At 38.7% G+C, this 21561-nt stretch overlaps 1 protein-coding gene across 14 annotated transcripts in view; it reads right to left on the bottom strand.

Annotated features, from left to right (window-relative positions):
• Window positions 1-611: 611 nt before the first annotated feature.
• BMAL2 (basic helix-loop-helix ARNT like 2) overlaps window positions 612-21561 on the bottom strand; it is a 91262-nt gene continuing 70312 nt past the window's right edge. For 11 of the 14 annotated variants that reach the window (XM_054442900.2, XM_054442902.2, XM_054442906.2 and 8 more), the window contains 4 exons: window positions 21178-21286; window positions 8711-8789; window positions 6463-6571; window positions 612-4278 (listed from right to left, as the gene is read on the bottom strand). In XM_054442900.2, coding sequence (XP_054298875.1) covers window positions 4142-4278; window positions 6463-6571; window positions 8711-8789; window positions 21178-21286 — 434 coding nt within the window. In that variant the 3' untranslated portion in view covers window positions 612-4141. The remainder of the gene's footprint in view (window positions 4279-6462; window positions 6572-8710; window positions 8790-21177; window positions 21287-21561) is intronic. The other 3 variants (XM_054442911.2, XM_063672542.1, XM_063672541.1) reach the window with 2 other exon arrangements.

The raw sequence follows: 21561 nt of genomic DNA, 5'->3' as shown, positions 1-21561 counted from the left end.
CTCAGTGATGACCTACCTGAGGGGGAGATACCTCTTGGCAGCATGATCTGAAACTGGACACTACTAAACATGGTCTGGGAACTAAATATTGGCTATTTCTTGTACCTGTGCCCCAGATTTTACGGAGATCCCTCAAAGACTATGACGACAAAGACATCCTTTTATGTTGTGACACTGTAAATAAACACTTTCCTTTAAATTCCATTTATTTACTAAAAGTCTCTATTCTGTACTCTCCTGTTTGTCTGTTTCACAATAGATTTCTAAATTTAATGATGACCATATAACTCATTTCACTTGATTCCAAGTATCATCCTGTAATAACACATCTGATATTTTAAAGTTTATTATTTTCAAAAGTTTAAATTTGGTAACACGGATAGAGACTTGTTATTTGATCTTACAGATTCAAGGATCAATAAATAATTGTTCTTCAAACATGGTATTTAAGGAAAAATATCCTTATGGTATAAACTTTGGTCTACTTCAATAATAACCACTTAGTATAATGTTCTAGAGCAGCGCTGTCCAATAGAAATATAATCTGAGCCACATGTATAATTTTATTTTCTTCTAGCCACATTAAAAAAGTAAAAAGATACAAGTAGAACTAATTTTAATGTTTTAATTCAGTATATCCAAAATATCATTTGAACATGTAATTAATATAAAATTATTAATGTGATATTTTACATTCTTTTGGTAATACTAGTCTTCAAAATCTGTTATGTATCTTACATTGACAGCACACCTCACTTTGTACTAGCCACATTGCAAGTGCTCAGTAGCCACACGTGGCTAGTGGCTACCGCACTGGACAGCACAGTTCTAGGTTTCACCCTAACACCCAAGTCCTGTGGATTAGAATCCCAGAATCAGAGCTGGAAGTAAACATAGAGATCAAACCTCCTTTTAAAAACGAGGAAGCTGAGGCACAGAGAATTTAAATGGCTTGCATGAGGTCACACAGCTAAGTTCAGCCTCAACAGGGTCTTCTGATTCTAGGCACTCTTCCCACTCCACTACATTATTGTAGTGGTAATTCTTAGGGTTAAAAAAAGTGTAGAGTAGGCCGGGCGCAGTGGCTCATGCCTGTAATCCCGGCACTTTGGGAGGCCGAAGCGGGTGGATCACGAGGTCAGGAGATCGAGACCATCCTGGCTAACATGGTGAAACCCCGTCTGTACTAAAAATACAAAGCAAAATTAGCCGGGTGTGGTGGCGGGCGCCTGTGGTCCCAGCTGCTCAGGAGGCTGAGGCAGAATGGTGTGAACCCAGGAGGCGGAGATGGCAGTGAGCCGAGATCGCGCCACTGCACTCCAGCCTGGGCGATAGAGCGAGACTCCACCTCAAAAAAAAAAAAAAAAAAAAAAAAAAAAGTCTAGAGTACTGTTTTTATGATACTTTCATGCAATTTGTGGATATATTCCTTCTCACAAAAATTCAAAAAACTGATTTGTAGGAGAAAAAATAACATAGTGTATACCATAAAAATATGTCACTTCTAACAGCAAAAATCAAATTTAGTTGAAGAAAACTAAAACATTTTGAAGGAAACACAAACCTTAGCAGAGCTACGGTATCATATGATGCATGGGTTAGATTCTGAGTCCAGGACAAAAGGATCTACAGAAAAATATTACAGCCAACTAATAAAGGATCAAACCATGCACAGAGTATTCAACTGGCTATCTGCCCACTGGTCTATGGAATTGAACAGCCCCTTCTCTTGCAAAGAGAAAAAACTGCCACTGTGCGAGGCAGCACTGGTCTCCCTCTAGAAACTCTGCCTCTCAAATCCTGGCATCACGAGGGCAGGTCTGCCCCCATCTGCTTTTGAGGCCATCCAGCCATGACGGCCTACCCTCCACCCTGTCTTAGGCAGGCTCTTTGGAAGCCAAGTCTAACCTGCAATGGTTCAGTCCCCTAAAAAGCGATATTGGTAGGCAGGCCCCTCTGCCCAATTTAGAGAACACAGGGGATCTTTCATACTTCTTTAGACTTAACTATAATGATTAGGCTGCTGCACACCAATTCTCCCCATCCTGTAGGATTTCTTTGGCTCATTCTAAACCTGATGCCTCTCAGGTCCTCAAGTGTCGTACCAGGAATGGTGCCGACCCTCCAACATGGCTGGGACACTATGAGTTCAAGAGGACAGTGTGCCAATACATCCTTGCCCATGCAGCCCCCGCACATTTCACACTTGAAGGAAACATTTGCTTTTGGTTATTGTCTGTTGGTATGTTTGTCATTAACATGTCTGAGAGAAGTTCTAATCTATCACCTACAGCTAAAGAAATAGCATGCAGGGTCAAAATAATGCTTTGTTTTGGTGAGAGGCTCTGAGGGAAATTTGCTGGAAAGATGTAGCACCATATAGAACAGGAAACTGGATTTGAAGCCCACATTGAAGTCTGAGGGCTGCCCCATGAGTTCCCAGCCTATCTTACTTTCATTTGCGAGGTACAAGAGAGAATATATGGGACCATACTTGGCAAGCTATGAAGAGCTACTGAAGCAGAAAGTGTTATAAAGTATGATCCCCGAGAAGGTAGACATGCAGTATTTTAAATAATCTTAATTCTTATACTCAATTTGAGCCACCTCTGGATTAATTACTGTTAAAAATGCTCTCCAAATTTTAAATTATAACTGGAAAATCGGTTTTAAATTATTTCTCATTGCCTCATAATTTTAAAAATGTACTTGTCATTTGTTTTATTACCTTTGGTGACAGGCAATAACTGTAATTGCCTAATTACCTAGAAAGCTACAACTAGTTCCTGGGTCAGTTAGTTAATCATTTAACCTGTGAGACCAATGTTTTCCCAAATGTGTATAAAGAAACTGGTTTATATACATTAAACATTTAAAATTCTATGAATTTAATGTGTGACTTTACACGAGACATTTAATCCGCCTGGGCCTACTTTTTTCCTTTAGGATGAATCTATCCCTAAGTATGTTTTCAATGTCAAAAACCTAATCTATCTATGATAGAGATCTTCAGTGATTATATTAAGAGTAAATCTTTTTTTTTTTTTTTTTTTTTTTGAGATGAAGTCTCACTCTGTTGCCCAGAGTGGAGTGCAGTGGTGCAATCTCGGCTCACTGCAACCTCTGCCTCCCAGGTTCAAGCAATCCTCTCGCCTCAGCCTGCCAAGTAGTTGGGATTACAGGTGTGTGCCATTAGGTCATGAGGCCTTTGCGCTCATGAATGGACTGTCATTATCTGGGAGTTGGTTAGTTACCTCAAGAGTGAGTGCCCGGGTAATTTTTTTTGTATTTTTAGTAGAGACAGGGTTTCACCATATTGGCCAGGCTGGTCTTGAACTCCTGACCTCAAGTGATCTGCCTGCCTCGGCCTCCCAAAGTACTGGGATTACAGGTGTGAGCCACCACGTCTGGCCTATTAAGAGTAAATCTTATATGCAAAGGTTAATCCCCAAGATCTAGGGCCCAAGATCCTTCCTTTTCTGTAAGGAAAGCTGAAACTCTTGACTTTCTGAGTTTCAAGTAAGAAATCATCTCACTTAAAATTCATCTTAAAGTGCTCAACTGAGCATAAATATCCCAGCTCTGTGCTTGCCTAAGTCTCCAAAGATCAAATACAGTATTCAATGTGATTATGACTATAAATTGCACTGTCCCTTTAAATGTTCAAGTACTCACTGTTTTCTTAAAGTGTGTAAGCCCTATCCTCAATTAAGCAAACTCACAAGGAATGGAAAATGTTCCAAATTATACAAACCTACTATTATAAATGAATCTTAGACACAAAGGAAAATATCAATATATTACATTACCTCAACTAAAAAAACTGCATCAAAAATAAAACAAAGCCAAAACAATATGTAAGTAGTATTCTTGGTTAGAAATATTTTAGCAAAAATGTGGCAACTAGTGGATTATAAGCCATTTCACTGAATAAAGGAGTCTATAATAAACTCGGTTCTCTTGGGAGGAAAACATATTTCCCCACATCCCTGTGACAGGAAGATGCAAATCTATAAAAATTGGTAGAACATTAATAAAAGATACAAACAATATCAATACAGTACTTAAGAATAGTTGAGACAGTTTTTCGTAAATGAAATGCTTTAAAATGTTTCTCATTTTTGGAGTTAAAAATCAAAGGCTAGAGGGTCCACTGGATGTCACTGAAGTCCCCAGGGTCTCCCAGGCCCCCCTCTGCTTCTAAGTAATTCATAAATGCAGCCATGGCTGTGTCATCATTGTCACACAGGGCATCGAAATCCAACTGTGCACCATCACCTATGAATTAAAATACAGGCCTGTGTAAGTAAAGGTGATCAATAAAGTCATACATTTCACACATTTTGAGGTTAAAGAATGATTGTGATAAAAAATGGCAAAGCAAGGCTAGAAAACCATAAAATATATTTTTGAAGGCAAAGTATATATCTTAAGCTGCAGACGGCTGATATATTTTTAAATGGGTTACCTAGTTTTATAACAATCTTCTGTCAGATAAATTGCACCTAATTCATCTGCTACAGAGAAGTAAGCTAGTCTATGAGTTTTCTAATAGGAAATTACACTGCTAAAGAGTACAGACTCTCAGAGAGCTGGAAGGAAGCTAGGGGATTTAGTGTATGTGTGTGTGTGTGTGTGTGTGTAAACCCTGGAAGGAGAAAATTTAATCTGCTTGTGAAAAAACCCTGTTTAATACTGAAATGAGAAGCCTGAGACAAAAGCATCTTCTAAAGATTTGGAATTTTCTTATAAAAGGGAGATAAATCAGATTTTTATTGAAAAAGGAAATAAGTAGGAACCATGGAGATGATAATTAATTTAGAGATAAAAGGTTCTAGAAATTAAGGGTTAAAATGCAGATGAAGACAAACCAAAGGTTTGTATATATGTGTCAAACTACAACGGAACTTCAGATTATAAATATATGACTCTATGTGTGTTTAAAGTGGACATCCAAATTCCTCAAGTCCTTTGCTTCTCTTTAGTGTATGCTTTAGCAGAGCAATGTCAGTCATGGAGGATATGAAACTATATACAATAGTTTGAATTTGTCCACTAAAATTCATGTGTTGGAAACTTAATCCCCAATGCAATGGTGTTGAGAAATGAGGCCTGATACAAGGTGATTAGGTCATGAGGCCTTTGCGCTCATGAATGGACTGTCATTATCATGGGAGTTGGTTAGTTATCTCAAGAGTGAGTTTGTGATAAAAGTGAGTTTTCCCACATCTTGCTTTCTTGCTCTTACCCTCTCTTGCCCTTCTGCCTTCCATCATGGGAAGATGAAGCATGAAGGTCCTCAGAAGATGCCTGCACTATACTCTTGGACTTCCCAGTTCCCAGAACTGTGAGCCAAATAATTTCGGTTTATTACAAATTACTCTATCTGTGGTATTCTGTTATAGCAGCATAAAACAGACTAAAATACCACGTCACTCAATTTACTTGATCTGGACTTTGCATAAACACTGTTAAAATGAATGATTACATCTTAAACTTTTTTGACTTCTATCCTTTATGAATTCTTGGTAATTCTTCAGAATGGACCTTTTTTTCCTAGATAGAAATACCTTGGTTTTAATTAAATTGTGGATTTACCAATACTCATAGCTGATTCCATTGATAACTGAATTCTTAATGACGGAACCATTAAGTAACATCCTTTTTTTTTTTTAGATGGAGTCTTGCTCTGCCACCCAGGCTGCAGTGCAGCAGCATGACGTTGGCTCACTGCAACCTCCACTTCCCAGGTTTAAGCGATTTTCCTGTCTCAGCCTCCCGAGTAGCTGGGATTATAGGTGCCTGCCACTACGCCCAGCTAATTTTTTGTATTTTCAGTAGAGATGGGGTTTCACCACGTTGGCAAGGCCGGTCTCGAACTCCTGACCTCACGATTTGCCTGCCTCGGCCTCCCAAAGTGCTGGGATTACAGGCATGAGCCACCATGCCCAGCCAATGGTAGCATCCATTTTAAGATTAAGTACAATCATTGTTATTTAGAATTTTGAACGAAAAAAAATATTTATTTATTTATTTACTTATTTTTTTGAGACAAGGTATCACTCTGTCACCCAGGCTGGAGTGCACTGGTACAATTACAGCTCACTGCAGCCTTGAACTCCTGGGCTCAAGCAATCCTCCTGCCTCAGCCTCCTAAGTAGCTAGGACTATAGACATGAGCCATCATGCCTAGCTATTAAAACAATTTTATTTTTTGGTAGAGATGGGTTATTGCTATGTGTGCCAGGCTGGTTTGAACTTCTAGCCTCAAGCAATCCTCCTGCCTTGGCCTCCCAAAGTGCTGGGATTACAGGTGTGAGCCAATGTGCTCAACTGAACTGAAAAAAACCTTAGTTTTAAAACTATCTGCTTCTCTACAAATTTCCTGTGCCTGAAAACATAGTGATTAAGAGGGGGGTTTTGATAAATGAAAATGGTCAGCAGTTCCCAAAGAAAACTTACTGAGGAGTGGCTCATGGCTGTGGACAGCAACAGTACTCTGGTTTTGCCTGGTAGCCTCTAGCTCCCCCATTTCAGAAGGACTTGGTGGAAACGACTCCCTATTTGACATCTGAAAAGACAGCCAGAGTAACAAACAGTGAGGTTCCTACTAGAATAAGGACACTCTATTTATTTCTTTATTTTTACTTTTTATTTTTTTGAGATGGAGGCTTGCTGTGTCACTCAGGCTGGAGTGCAGTGGCATGATCTCGGTTCATTGCAACCTCCACCTCCTGGGTTCAAGTGATTCTCCTGCCTCAGCCTCCCAAGTAGCTGGGATTACAGGCATGTGCCACCACACCTGGCTAATTTTTTGTATTTTTAGCAGAGATGGGGTTTCACCGTGTTAGCCAGGATGGTCTCGATCTCCTGACCTCATGATCTGCCCGCCTCAGCCTCCCAAAGTGCTGGGATTACAGGTGTGAGCCACCGCGCCCGGCCAAGATAAATACTTTTTGGCAGTTATCAGACATGGGCCTGCCACCAGTGCTACAAATGCCACCATCAATATGGAAGCTTGCTTTTCCCGAGTACCATGTGCCAAGCTCTCCACCTGCATCATTTCATCTCATTTCTCAGATACCGCGAGGCAGCTATATTACACATCATAAATCTGAGGCCTAAAGGGATATCTTGCCCAAGGTGTTGAAGCCATGATTCTAACTCAAGTCTACCCGACTCCAAAGCCTGCATTCTTAAGAGCCATAACTGAAGGTGCATATGTAAGGAAAAGTTTTGGATGAAGAAGAAAAAGTTCATGACCACAAATGCTTGGGGTCAAAGTTTATTTCTGTTTTTATAAAATGATGGCAAAACTATATCTCATATAAAACTACTATGGGAAATACTGCTTTGGAGTGGGAAACATTAAACCAAATGTTGTTACTGAAAAGTTCTTATACTGTTATATAGCTACAGGCCAAACAATCTAATAATCCATGTAGCTCATAAAATAGGAAATCATTTGCCTATACTGTCTCAAGTTTGACATACTTTATCTATAGAATGCCTACATAACATACACTACTTAGACATTTTTACTACCACATAAATCTGTTTCTCGCATACTGCCTCACACAAAATGGATACCTAATAAACACACGCTAACTGTATGAATAAATGAATAAATAATAAAGCACAAAACATGATATTTGTGTAAAAAGACATGACATTTATATTTTCTTTTTTTGCTTTTAGATAGTTGCAGTCTGCCGCTCAGACTAGTGCAGTGGTGTGACCATAGCTCACTTCAGCCTCAAACTTCTGGGCTCAAGTGATCCTCCTGCCTCAGCCTCCTGCAGTAGCTGGGATTACAGGCATGTGCCACCATGCCTGGCTAGTATTTTTAAAAATCTGTTTTAGAAAGGAGGTCTCACTATATTGCCCAGGCCGGTCTTGAACTCCTGGCCTCAAGTGATCTTCCCACCTCAGCCTCCTGAGTAGCTGGGATTATAGGCACAAGCCACCATGCCTGGCTCTGATATTTGTATTTTCAAGTCTCTGTTTGTCCCTGGTCAGATAAAATTTCTCTTTTCTCCTGTAGTCTTATACTGCTTGATTTACATACCTGCTTTAGAGCTTTTTGTTGTCTGTGCTAAATCAGAATTATATTGTATTTTAGTCTTCCAGATAGCACTAGGTTAAGTAATTTTTGTATATATAATAATGCATTTCAAATAGCTAGTATTTGTTCAATTGAATTAAGTAGTATGTGGTATTTATTTTGTGGCTTACATCATTTAAACTTTTTTTTTCAAACCTCAAAGAGTAGATTTAATCTACTAAATTGGAACCTATTACAATAACGATAATTACAGCTACCATTTATTGAGCACTTACTGTGTGCTAGGCACTGTTCTAAGAGTTTTTGTTTATGTATTTAAGCTCTTAATTCTCACAATCCTCGAGGAGATCAGTGATATTATTATTCCCACTTTACGAATGAGAAAATTGAGGCACAGAGAGTTTAAGTAAAAGCCTGAGGTTACGTCCCAGTAAGTGTCATAACTTGGACTCAGATATTATGCTTCCAGCAACTTCATTCTTAACTACTATTCCACAAAGCCACTTAAAAATCACTGAGTGATCAAAATGGGTTCATTTTTTTTTTTTGACAGAATGGCTTCTTTTCTTAAAAGAAATAATCAACAAGGGGCAAATTGTATTGTTCATTTATTTCATGAATATTATCATTTACAAGTATACTTACACTCCTGCAGTTTACAGTATGAGTATCTTTCATTAAATCTGTTGGACTCGAATCATCAAGGTATGAAGAAGACTGTAACCTTTAAAAAGTGATACATAAAACATTTTTAATTTTTACATATTTTAGAAGGAAATTTTCTCCTCTAAATACATAATAATCTACTGAGAAAAATACAGTGAGGAACTTGAAACTGAGTATCATAGCAGGTTCCACAATTAGACTGACTTACTAGGTGCCAGGCTTATTTTTGACTACGGAATGCTGAAAAACACTCCATGGTAAATAGAAAAATAAAGCTCTGAGGTAAAAGCTCTCGAGTAAATTGTATCATCTGTCAATATATCATGTGTTAATAGAGTAACACAGCACAGTTTAAAACAGGTGCTCATGTCAAAAATCAGCTCCTCCTCAAGATACTAAATGGCAGAACCAAGAGTAAGGAAGATTTACTAACATTCTGGAACCTTTTTAAAGTGAAAAATGTGCCATATTTTTACTATAATAGGTCATCCTCAGGTAAAAATCAATGAAACACATACATAGAGAACAAAATGGCATAAACACAACTTTATGTCTTTATGTGTTCCCAAGAAGGCAGTTGACATTGAGGTGTACAATACGATGGTATACTGTACATATACATAGTAAAATGATTGCTGCAGTTAAATAAATTTACATATTCATCACCTCCCCCAGTTACCTGTGTGTATGTGTATGTTGACAGCACCTAAAACCTACTCTCCTAGCAAATCTTCAGTATATAACATTATTAACTATAGTTAGTTCTCATGCTGCACATTCGATCTGTAGACTTATTCATTCTACCTAACGGCACATTTGTACCTTTTGATTTACTTCTCCCCATTTCCATGCCCTTCCTGCCTCTGGTGAACACCTATCTACTCTATTTTTATTTAGTCAGCTTTTTTTTTCTAAGATTCTGCACATAAGAGAGATGATGCAGTATGTTTCATTCTGTATATGGCTTATTTCACTTAGCATAACGTCCTGCGAGTTCATTCATATTGTCACTATTTATAATTTGAGACTTCTTTTTTTTCTTAGTCTAGCTAATGGTTTATCAATTTTATCTTTTCAAAAACCCAACTCAGTTTCATCAGTCATTTCTATTGTTTTTCTAATCTTGATTCAATCTGTTTCTGCTCTGATAATTTCCTTCCTTCTGTTGACTTCGGACTTAATTTGTACCATTTCTAGTTCCTGGAGGTGTAAAGCTAGGGTTTTTTTCTTAACATAGGTATCTATTGCTATAAACGTCCCTCTTAGAACTGCTTTTTACTGCATTCCATATGTTTTGATATGTTGTGTTTCCATTTCCATTTTTCTCAAGATTTTTAAATTTCCCCTTTGATTTCTTCTTTGACCCACTGGTTGTTCAGGTATGTGTTGTTTAAATTGCACATATTTGTGAGTCTTCCGATTTTCCTCTTGTTACTGACTTCTAGTTTCATACCATTGTGGCCAGAAAAGATACTTGATAGGATTTCCATGTTCTTAAATTTTTTAAGACTTGTTTTGTGGCCTAATACATGACCTATCCTGGAGAATGCTCCATGTGCACTTGAAAAGAACGTGTATTCTGCTGCCAGCAGATGGAGTGTTCATGTCTTTAGTCAAGTCCACTGTATCCATATTGATGTTGTTTGAATGGTCTATCCATTGTTGAAACTGAGGTTTTGAGGTCCCCTACTAATATTGTATTGCTGTATATTTGTCCCTTCAATTTGGTTAATATTTGCTTTATACATTTAGGTGTTCAAGTGTTGAGTGCATATATATTTTCAATTGTTATATCCTCTTGAATTGACCCGTTTACCATTACGTAATGATCTTCTTTGTCTCATGACAGTTTTGCAGGGGAGTTTTTTTTTTTGCGTGTTTTTCAAGACGGGGTCTTGCTGTTGCCCATGCTGGAGTGCAGCGGTCATTCACAGGTATGGTAATAGTGCACTATAGCCTCAAACTCCTGGGCTCAAGTGATCCTCCTGTCATCCTTCCAAATGGCTGGTACTACCAGTGTGTGCCACCATGCCCAGCTTAGTTTTTGACTTAACGTCTATTCTGTCTAACGTAAGTATGGTCACCCCGTTCTCTCTTGGTTATCATTGCGATGGAATATCTTTTTCCATCCCTTCACTTTTGGCCTATGTGTGTCCTTAAAACTAAACTGAGTCACTGGTTGGCAGCACACAGTTGGATCTTGTTTTTAAAATCCATTCAGCCACTCTGTCTTTGATTGAATAATTTAATCCATTTATATGTAATTACTGATAGTAAAGTACCTACTATCAGGTACTTTACTGATAGCACAATGTTCATCGTACTCTGTTTTGTAGTTCCTTTGTTCCATTCTTCCTCTCTTACTGTCTTCCTTTGTGATTTGATGATTTTTTTGTAGTGGTATGTTTTGATTCCTTTTTCTTTTTCTTGGAAAAAGAACTTATTTGTAGTTATTAGGAAGCCTACATAAAATACCTTGTCATTATAACAGGACATTTTAAGCTGATAATTTAACTTCAGCTGCACATAAAAACTCTACACTTTATTTCTCTCCATATTTTATGTTACTGATGTCACAATTGATATCTTTTACATATCATGTATTCATTAACAAAATTATTGTAGCTATAATTATTTTTAATACTTTTGTCTTTTAACTTTTCTTTTAGAATTCAAAGTGATTTATGTACTACCATTACAGTATTAGAGTATTTTGAATTTGACTATATTCTTATCTTTACAGAAAGTTTTATATTTTCATTTGTTAATTGGCACCCTTTCAGTTTAATGTGAAGAATTCCCTTTAGCATTCTTGTAAGGCAGATCTCATGGTGATTAACTCCCACAGCTTTTGTCTGTCTGGAAAAGTCCTTATCTATCTTACATTTCTGAAGGACAGCCTTACCACATGTAGTATTCTTGTTTGGCTTTTTTTTTTTTTTTTTTTTTTTTTTTTTTTTTTTTTTTTTTTTAGTTGCAGCACTTTGAATATATCATCCTATTCTCTCCCCAGCCTGCAAGGTTTCTGCTGAGGAAGCTGCTGAAAGCTTATGTGGGTTCTTTTACATGTGACAAGTTGCTTTTTCTCTTCATGCTTTCAAAATCCTCTCCTTCTTTGACTTTTGAGAATTTGATTATAACGTGTCTTGGTGAAGATCTCTTTATATTTAATCCATTTGGGGTTCTTTGGCTTCATGAATCTGGAACTCCTGGGCTCAATGAACATTCCCTTCTCTGAATTTGGGGATTTTCCATTGTGTGTGTGTGTGTTTTGTGTGTGTGTATTTTGTTTTTAATAAGCTCTTTGCCTCTGACTTTCTCTGTCCTTCTGGGACACCCACATGTGCACACTGGTTTTCTTGAAAGTGTCCCATAAGTCCTGTGGGCTTTCTTCACTCTGGAAATCCTATTGTGCCATCTTGCTGGCATCTGATATCACCCCTGTTCATGTTTTAAAATCACTACCTGCTCACTTAGCCTGATGAAAACTACCTCTCCCCTCATCTCTTTACAATCAGATTAATCTTCTGTATCTTGGCTTCCTTCATATTAGTTCCCTGGGCAGAAATCTGTTATTTAAGTCCCTCTACTACTTGATTTTACGTTAGTTAGGAACCCCCACTGCTCATCAACTCAATTCCTCTCTCAGTTGAGTCTCTGTTTTCTGAAGCCACTATGATTCCTTCTACCTACTTTCATACATTACCTAAGGTGCCTCCTTATATAAATGCCCTCTGTACTTTATGCTGAACATTTAATAGTATTCAGCTGTCAATGTTTAGCTCCATTTCCACTTCTCTTAAAACGTCCTTGCAGCATATATGGTCAAATAATTTTCACTAAGGGTACCAAGAACACTCAGTGGGGAAAAGGATGGTCTTTGCAACAAATGCTATGGGAAAACTGGTTATCCACATGCAAAAGAATGAAGCTGGACTCTTACCTTACACCATATACACAAACTAACTTAAAGTAGATCAAAGACTAAACTTAGGACCTTAAGACCTAAGACTATAAAACTCTTAGGAGGAAATAGTGGAACAGCCTCATGACATTGGATTTGGCAGCCATTTCTTGGTATGTATGACACCAAAAACACAGTCAACAAATGAACATAAATAAATTGGAGTATATAAAAATTAAAAACTTTTGTACATCAAAAAACCTGATCAACAGAGTAAAAAGGCAACCCAAAGACTGAGAGAAAATATTTGCCAATCACATATCTGCTAAGTGGTTAATATCCAGAATATGTGAAGAACTCCCAACTCAACAACAGCCACAAAACAAACAACTTGATTAAATAGTGGGCAAAGGACTTGAATGCACACTTCTCCAAAGAAAATATACAAATGGCCAATAAGCACATGAAAAGGCAGTCGATATCACTAATCAGTAGGAAAATGATAATGATTAGCTCACTGCAGACTTGAACTCCTGGGCTCAAGTGATCCTCCCACCTCAGCCTCCCAAGTAGCTGGGACTACCACTGTGCCCCACTATGCGTGGCTAATCTCTCTTTTTTTTTTTTTGAGATGGGGTCTCGATATGTTGCCCAGGCTGGTCTTGAACTCCTAGCCTCAAGTGATCCTCTACCTTGGCCTCCCAAAGTGCTGGGGATTACAAGCATGAGCTACTGCACCTGGCCGTTTATTGTGTTATTATTTTTTTAAAATGTACTAAGCCAGGTAGGAAGGTGTGGTGGTGTGCACCTGTAGTCCCAGCTGCCTGGGAGGCTGAGGCAGGAGGATCACTTGAGCATGGGTTGTCCAGGCTGCAGTGAGCCATGATCGCACCACTGCACTCCAGCCTGGGGGATAGAGCAAGACCCTGCCTCAAAAGAAAATTTTAAAAAACATAGTAACTATTCTGTATACTACAATGTTTAATATATAGAGATATATAAAATTAAATACAGAAAGTTTAATATCAAGCTTAATAATTTTACTCTTTATATAAGAAAACTCTTTATACATTAAGATAGTTTCTCTATTTTACCGTATGAAATCCACACGTTTTCCACAGTTTATAATTTCTCTTTTAACATTGCTATAATGATATAGTTATGTGTAAGGTTTTAATTTTTATACAATTAAATTTACCAAATATTTTTCTTTATAAATTCTGGATTTTGTGACGTTTAAAAAGGACTTTTCAAGTTGAGAATATAAAAATTCACACATGTGTTCTGGAAAAGCTTTAGTTTTATTTTATTTTTTAAAATTATTATTTTTTTTATTATATATACTTTAAGTTTTAGGGTACATGTGCACAACATGCAGGTTTGTTACATATGTATACATGTGCCATGTTGGTGTGCTGCACCCATTAACTCTTCATTTAACATTAGGTATATCTCCTAATGCTATCCCTCCCCTCTTCCCCCACACCACAACAGGCCCCAGTGTGTGATGTTCCTGTGTCCATGTGTTCTCATTGTTCAATTCCCACCTATGAGTGAGAACATGCGGTGTTTGGTTTTTTGTCCTTGCGATAAGTTTGCTGAGAATGATGGTTTCCAGCTTCATCCATGTCCCTACAAAGGACATGAACTCATCATTTTTTATGGCTGCACAGTATTCCATGGTGTATATCTGCCACATTTTCTTAATCCAGTCTATCATTGTTGGACATTTGGGTTGGTTCCAAGTCTCTGCTATTGTGAATAGTGCCGCAATAAACATACGTGTGCATGTGTCTTTAAAGCAGCATAATTTATAATCCTTCGGGTATATACCCAGTAATGGGATGGCTGGGTCAAATGGTATTTCTAGTTCTAGATCCCTGAGGAATCGCCACACTGACTTCCAGAAGGGTTGAACTAGTTTACACTGTTCAACAATGGTTGAACAGTGTAAAAGTGTTCCTATTTCTCCACATCCTCTCCAGCACCTGTTGTTTCCTGACTTTTTAATGATCACCATTCTAACTGGCATGAGATGGTATCTCATTGTGGTTTTGATTTGCATTTATCTGATGGCCAGTGATGGTGAGCATTTTTTCATGTGTCTTTTGGCTGCATAAATGTCTTCTTTTGAAAAGTGTCTGTTCATATCCTTTGCCCACTTTTTGATGGCGTTGTTTGTTTTTTCTTGTAAATTTGTTGGAGTTCATTGTAGATTCTGGATATTAGCCCTTTGTCAGATGAGTAGATTGCAAAAATTTTCTCCCATTCTGTAGGTTGCCTGTTCACTCTGATGGTAGTTTCTTTTGATGTGCAGAAGCTCTTTAGTTGAATTAGATCCCATTTGTCAATTTTGGCTTTTGTTGCCATTGCTTTTGGTGTTTTAGACATGAAGTCCTTGCCCATGACTATGTGCTGAATGGTATTGCCTAGGTTTTCTTCTAGGGTTTTTATGGTTTTAGGTCTAACTTTAAGTCTTTAACCCATCTTGAATTAATTTTTGTATAAGGTGTAAGGAAGGGATCCAGTTTCAGCTTTCTACATATGGCTAGCCAGTTTTCCCAGCACCATTTATTAAATAGAGAATCCTTTCCCCATTTCTTGTTTTTGTCAGGTTTGTCAAAGATCAGATAGTTGTAGATACGCAGCATTATTTCTGAGGCCTCTGTTCTGTTCCATCGGTCTATATCTCTGTTTTGGTACCAGTACCATGCTGTTTTGGTTACTGTAGCCTTGTAGTATAGTTTGAAGTCAGGTAGTGTGATGCCTCCAGCTTTGTTCTTTTGGCTTAGGATTGACTTGGCAATGCGGGCTCTTTTTTGGTTCCATACGAACTTTAAAGCAGTTTTTTCCAATTCTGTGAAGAAAGTCATTGGCAGCTTGATGGGGATGGCATTGAATCTATAAATTACCTTGGGCAGTATGGCCATTTTCATGATACTGATTCTTCCTACCCATGAGCATGGAATGGTCTTCCATTTGTTTGTATCCTCTTTTATTTCCTTGAGCAGTGGTTTGTAGTTCTCCTTGAAGAGGTCCTTCACATCCCTTGTAAGTTGGATTCCTAGGTGTTTTATTCTCTTTGAAGCAACTGTGAATGGGAGTTCACTCATGATTTGGCTCTCTGTTTGTCTGTTATTGGTGTATAAGAATGCTTGTGATTTTTGCACATTGATTTTTTATCCTGAGACTTTGCTGAAGTTGCTTATCAGCTTAAGGAGATTTTGGGCAGAGACGATGGGGTTTTCTAGATATACAATCATGTCATCTGCAAACAGGGACAATTTGACTTCCTCTTTTCCTAATTTATTTCCTTCCCCTGCCTGATTGCCCTGGCCAGAACTTCCAACACTATGTTGAATAGGAGTGGTGAGAGAGGGCATCCCTGTCTTGTGCCAGTTTTCAAAAGGAGTGCTTCCAGTTTTTGCCCATTCAGTATGATACTGGCTATGGATTTGTCATAGATAGCTCTTATTATTTTGAGATATGTCCCATCAATACCCAATTTATTGAGAGTTTTTAGCATGAAGCGTTGTTGAATTTTGTCAAAGGCCTTTTCTGCATCTATTGAGTTAATCATGTGGTTTTTGTCGTTGGTTCTCTTTATATGCTGGATTACGTTTATTGATTTGTGTATGTTGAACCAGCCTTGCATCCCAGGGATGAAGCCCACTTGATCATGGTAGATAAGCTTTTTGATGTGCTGCTGGATTTGGTTTGCCAGTATTTTATTGAGGATTTTTGCATCCATGTTCATCAGGGATATTGGTCTAAAATTCTCTTTTTTTGTTGTGTTTCTGCCAGGCTTTGGTATCAGGATGATGCTGCCTCATAAAATGAGTTAGGGAGGATTCCCTCTTTTTCTATTGATTGGAATAGTTTCAGAAGGAATGGTGCCAGCTCCTCCTTGTACCTCTGGTAGAATTCGGCTGTGAATCCATCTGGTCCTGGACTTTTTTTGGTTGGTAATCTATTAATTATTGCCTCAATTTCAGAGCCTCTTATTGGTCTATTCAGAGATTCAAGTTCTTCCTGGCTTAGTCTTGGGAGGGTGTATGTGTCGAGGAATTTATCCATTTCTTCTAGATTTTCTAGTTTATTTGCATAGAGGTGTTTGTAGTATTCTTTGATGGTAGTTTGTATTTCTGTGGGATCGGTGGTGATATCCCCTTTATCATTTTTTATTGCATCTATTTGATTCTTCTCTTTTCTTCTTTATTAGTCTTGCTAGCGGTCTACCAATTTTGTTGATCTTTTCAAAAAACCAGCTCCTGGATTCATTGATTTTTTGAAGGGTTTTTTGTGTCTCTATTTCCTTCAGTTCTGCTCTGATTTTAGTTATTTCTTGCCTTCTGCTAGCTTTTGAATGTGTTTGCTCTTGCTTCTCTAGTTCTTTTAATTGTGATGTTAGGGTGTCAATTTTAGATCTTTCCTGCTTTCTCTTGTGGGCATTTAGTGCTATAAATTTCCCTCTACACACTGCTTTGAATGTGTCCCAGAGATTCTGGTATGTTGTGTCTTTGTTCTCGTTGGTTTCAAAAAACATCTTTATTTCTGCCTTCATTTCGTTATGTACCCAGTAGTCATTCAGGAGCAGGTTGTTCAGTTTCCATGTAGTTGAGTGGTTTTGAGTGAGTTTCTTAATCTTGAGTTCTAGTTTGATTGCACTATGGTCTGAGAGATCATTTGTTATAATTTCTGTTCTTTTAAATTTGCTGAGGAGTGCTTTACTTCCAACTATGTGGTCAATTTTGGAATAGGTGTGGTGTAGTGCTGAAAAGAATGTATATTCTGTTGATTTGGGGTGGAGAGTTCTGTAGATGTCTATTAGGTCTGCTTGGTGCAGAGCTGAGTTCAGTTCCTGGATATCCTTGTTAACTTTCTGTCTCATTGATCTGTCTAATGTTGACAGTGGGGTGTTAAAGTCTCCCGTTATTATTGTGTGAGGGTCTAAGTCTCTTTGTAGGTCTCTAAGGACTTGCTTTATGAATCTGGGTCCTCCAGTATTGGGTGCATATATATTTAGGACAGTTAGCTCTTCTTGTTGAATTGATCCCTTTACCATTATGTAACGGCCTTCTTTGTCTCTTTTGATCTTTATTGGTTTAAAGTCTGTTTTATCAGAGATTAGGATTGCAACCCCTCCCTTTTTTTGTTTTCCATTTGCTTGGTAGATCTTCCTCCATCCCTTTATTGTGAGCCTATGTTTGTCTCTGCACATGAGATGGGTCTTCTGAATACAGCACACTGATGGGTCTTGACTCTTTATCCAATTTGCCAGTCTGTGTCTTTCAATTGGAGCATTTAGCCCATTTACATTTAAGGTTAATATTGTTATGTGTGAATTTGATCCTGTCATTATGATGTTAGCTGGTTATTTTGCTCGTTAGCTGATGCAGTTTCTTCCTAGCCTCGATGGTTTACAATTTGGCATGTTTTTGCAGTGGCTGGTACTGGTTGTTCCTTTCCATGTTTAGTGCTTCCTTCAGGAGTTCTTGTAAGGCAGGCCTAGTGGTGACAAAATCTCTCAGCATTTCCTTGTCTGTAAAGTATTTTATTCCTCCTTCACTTATGAAGCTTAGTTGGGCTGGATATGAAATTCTGGGTTGAAAATTCTTTTCTTTAAGAATGTTGAATATTGGCCCCCACTCTCTTCTGGCTTGTAGAGTTTCTGCCGAGAGATCAGCTGTTAGTCTGATGGGCTTCCATTTGTGGGTAACCCGACCTTTCTCTCTGGCTGCCCTTAACATTTTTTCCTTCATTTCAACCTTGGTGAATCTGACAATTATGTGTCTTGGGGTTGCTCTTCTCGAGGAGTATCTTTGTGGTGTTCTCTGTATTTCCTGAATTTGAATGTTGGCCTGCCTTGCTAGATTGGGGAAGTTCTCCTGGATAATATCCTGCAGAGCGGTTTCCAACTTGGTTCCATTCTCCCTGTCACTTTCAGGTACACCAATCAGACGTAGATTTGGTCTTTTCACATAGTCCCATATTTCTCGGAGGCTTTGTTTGTTTCTTTTTATTCTCTTTTCTCTAAAATTCTCTTCTCGCTTCATTTCATTAATTTCATCTTCCATCACTGATACCCTTTCTTTCAGTTGATCGAATTGGCTACTGAGGCTTGTGCATTCATCACGTAGTTCTCGTGCCGTGGTTTTCAGCTCCATCAGGTCCTTTAAGGACTTCTCTGCATTGGTTATTCTTGTTAGCCATTCGTCTAATTTTTTTTCAAGGTTTTTAACTTCTTTGCCATGGGTTCGAACTTCCTCCTTTAGCTCAGAGTAGTTTGATCGTCTGAAGCTTTCTTCTCTCATCAAAGTCATTCTCTGTCCAGCTTTGTTCCATTGCTGGTGAGGAGCTGCGTTCCTTTGGAGGAAGAGAGGCGCTCTGATTTTTAGAGTTTCCAGTTTTTCTGCTCTGTTTTTTCCCCATCTTTGTGGTTTTATCTACCTTTGGTCTTTGATGATGGTGTTGTACAGATGGGGTTTTGGTGTGGATGTCCTTTCTGTTTGTTAGTTTTCCTTCTAACAGTCAGGACCCTCAGCTGCAGGTGTGTTGGAGTTTGCTGAAGGTCCACTCCAGACCTTGTTTGCCTGGGTATCAGCAGCGGAGGCTGCAGAACAGCAGATATTGGTGAACAGCAATTGTTGCTGCCTGATCGTTCCTCTGGAAGTTTTGTCTCAGAGGAGTACCCGGCCGTGTGAGGTGTCAGTCTTCCCCTACTGGGGGGTGCCTCCCAGTTAGGTACTCGGGGGTCAGGGAGCCATTTGAGGAGGCAGTCTGTCCATTCTCAGATCTCTAGCTGTGTGTTGGGAGAACCACTACTGTCTTCCAAGCTGTCAGACAGGGACATTTAAGTCTGCAAAGTTTTCTGCTGCCTTTTGTTTGGCTATGCCCTGCCCCCAGAGGTGGAGTCTACAGAGGCAGGCAGGCGTCCTTGAGCTGCGGTGGGCTCCACCCAGTTCGAGCTTCCCGGCTGCTTTGTTTACCTACTCAAGTCTCAGCAATGGCGGGCACCCCTCCCCCAGCCTCGCTGCTGCCTTTCAGTTTGATCTCAGACTGCTGTGCTAGCAATGAGCAAGGCTCCATGGGCGTAGGACCCTCTGAGCCAGGCGCGGGATATAATCTCCTGGTGTGCTGTTTGCTAAGACCGTTGGAAAAGCACAGTATTAGGGTGGGAGTGACCCGATTTTCCAGGTGCCCACCTGTCACCCCTTTCTTTGACTAGGAAAGGGAATTCCCTGACCCCTTGCGCTTTCCGGGTGAGGCGATGCCTCGCCCTGCTTCGGCTCACGCTTGGTGCACTGCACCCACTGTCGTGCACCCACTGTCCGACATTCCCCAGTGAGATGAACCCGGTACCTCAGTTGGAAATGCAGAAATCACCCGTCTTCTGCGTTGCTCAGGCTGGGAGCTGTAGACTGGAGCTGTTCCTATTCGGCCATCTTGGCTCCACCCAAAAAGCTTTAGTTTTATAGTTCTACTTTGAACTCTGATTTATCTGGAATTTATTTTAGTGTAAAGAATAAAGTTGGAGTCTAGCTTTATTTTTTCCCCAAATGGTTACACAGTTATCATAATGCCCTTTAATGTTTAATTCATTTCTACCTACTGATTTAAGGTGTCATTTTTAATTTTTACCATATAATAAATTTGCATGTTCCTTTGATTGTATTTCTGAAATATAATCTTTTACAATGATCTATTTGTGGGTCACACTAAAATGTTTTAGTGGTTGTAGCTTTATAACATATTTTAATATCTGATAGCATTAGTCTCACTTTATTACTATTATTTTTCATATATTTCTAGATATTTTAATGTGATTAGTATAATCTGTTGGATTCCAAAAAAAAAAAAAATGCATGGTAGTATTTTTTTTTTTTTTTTTTGAGACAGGGTCTTGCTCTTTTGCCTAGTAAAGAGTAAGTGGCAGGATCACAGCTGATTACAGCCTTGACACTGCCCCACCAGCCCCTCTCCCTCCACCCCACTCTAGTGATCCTCCCACCTTAGCCTCCCAAGTAGCTGGGCCTACGGGCGTGCACCACCATATCCAGCTAATTTTTTTTTTTTTTTTTTTTTTTTTGGTAGAGATGGGGTTTTGCCATGTTGCCCAGGCTGGTCTCAAATTCCTGGACTCAAGCAATCCATCTGCCTCGGCCTCCCAAAGTGCCAGCATTACAGGCATGACCCACCATGCCTGGCCACACGGTGGTATTTTGACTAGATCCACATTAAATTCACAGGCTAGTTTAAGGAACAGGGCATTCTTACAATTCTGCCTTCCTGTTGAAAAAGAGCTTATATCTGAAGTTATATGAGTTATCTTTTACGTGCCTTTGTGAATTTTACAGTTTTTTTCATGTTGGTATGAACATTTCTTATAAAATTTATATCTTTTTGTTGCTACTGTAAAGATAATATTTTCCATTATATTAAACTGGTTATCATTTGTATATAGGAAGGCTACTGATTTTTGTATATTGATTTTATAATTATATTTTTACTTTTGAAAATATTTGCAGCAATAAAACATTACCTCTGTAAATCCAGAATTTCATTTGCAATATCTGTCCCAATACTACCAGCACCAAGTACTGTTCCAGTAGACATTCCAGGTACACTCATACAAGACTGTCTAGAGGACTCTAAGTAACAGCAAAAGGAGAAATTCAATTGAGGACTTTATCTTTCTTTCAATTAAAATAATTTCACAGTTCTCTCCTTAAAAGAAACAGACTAGCTGCATCCAAAAAAGTTGGAAAACACTCATCCTTGCATTACATATGTAATTCATGATGCTCTTTGAATCAAATGTGTAGAAAGTCACTGAGGGCACAATTGTGACTTGTAACCCTTGACTCCAGTCTCTTCCCACTTTAATCTCCACAGCAATACTACTTCAATGTTTCCTAAGATTTTT

This window comes from Pongo pygmaeus, chromosome 10 (genome assembly GCF_028885625.2).
Source record: "Pongo pygmaeus isolate AG05252 chromosome 10, NHGRI_mPonPyg2-v2.0_pri, whole genome shotgun sequence".
NCBI lineage: Eukaryota > Metazoa > Chordata > Mammalia > Primates > Hominidae > Pongo > Pongo pygmaeus.
The sequence above is the reverse complement of the archived record's forward strand: the minus strand, read 5'-3'. Positions and strand labels throughout refer to the sequence as shown.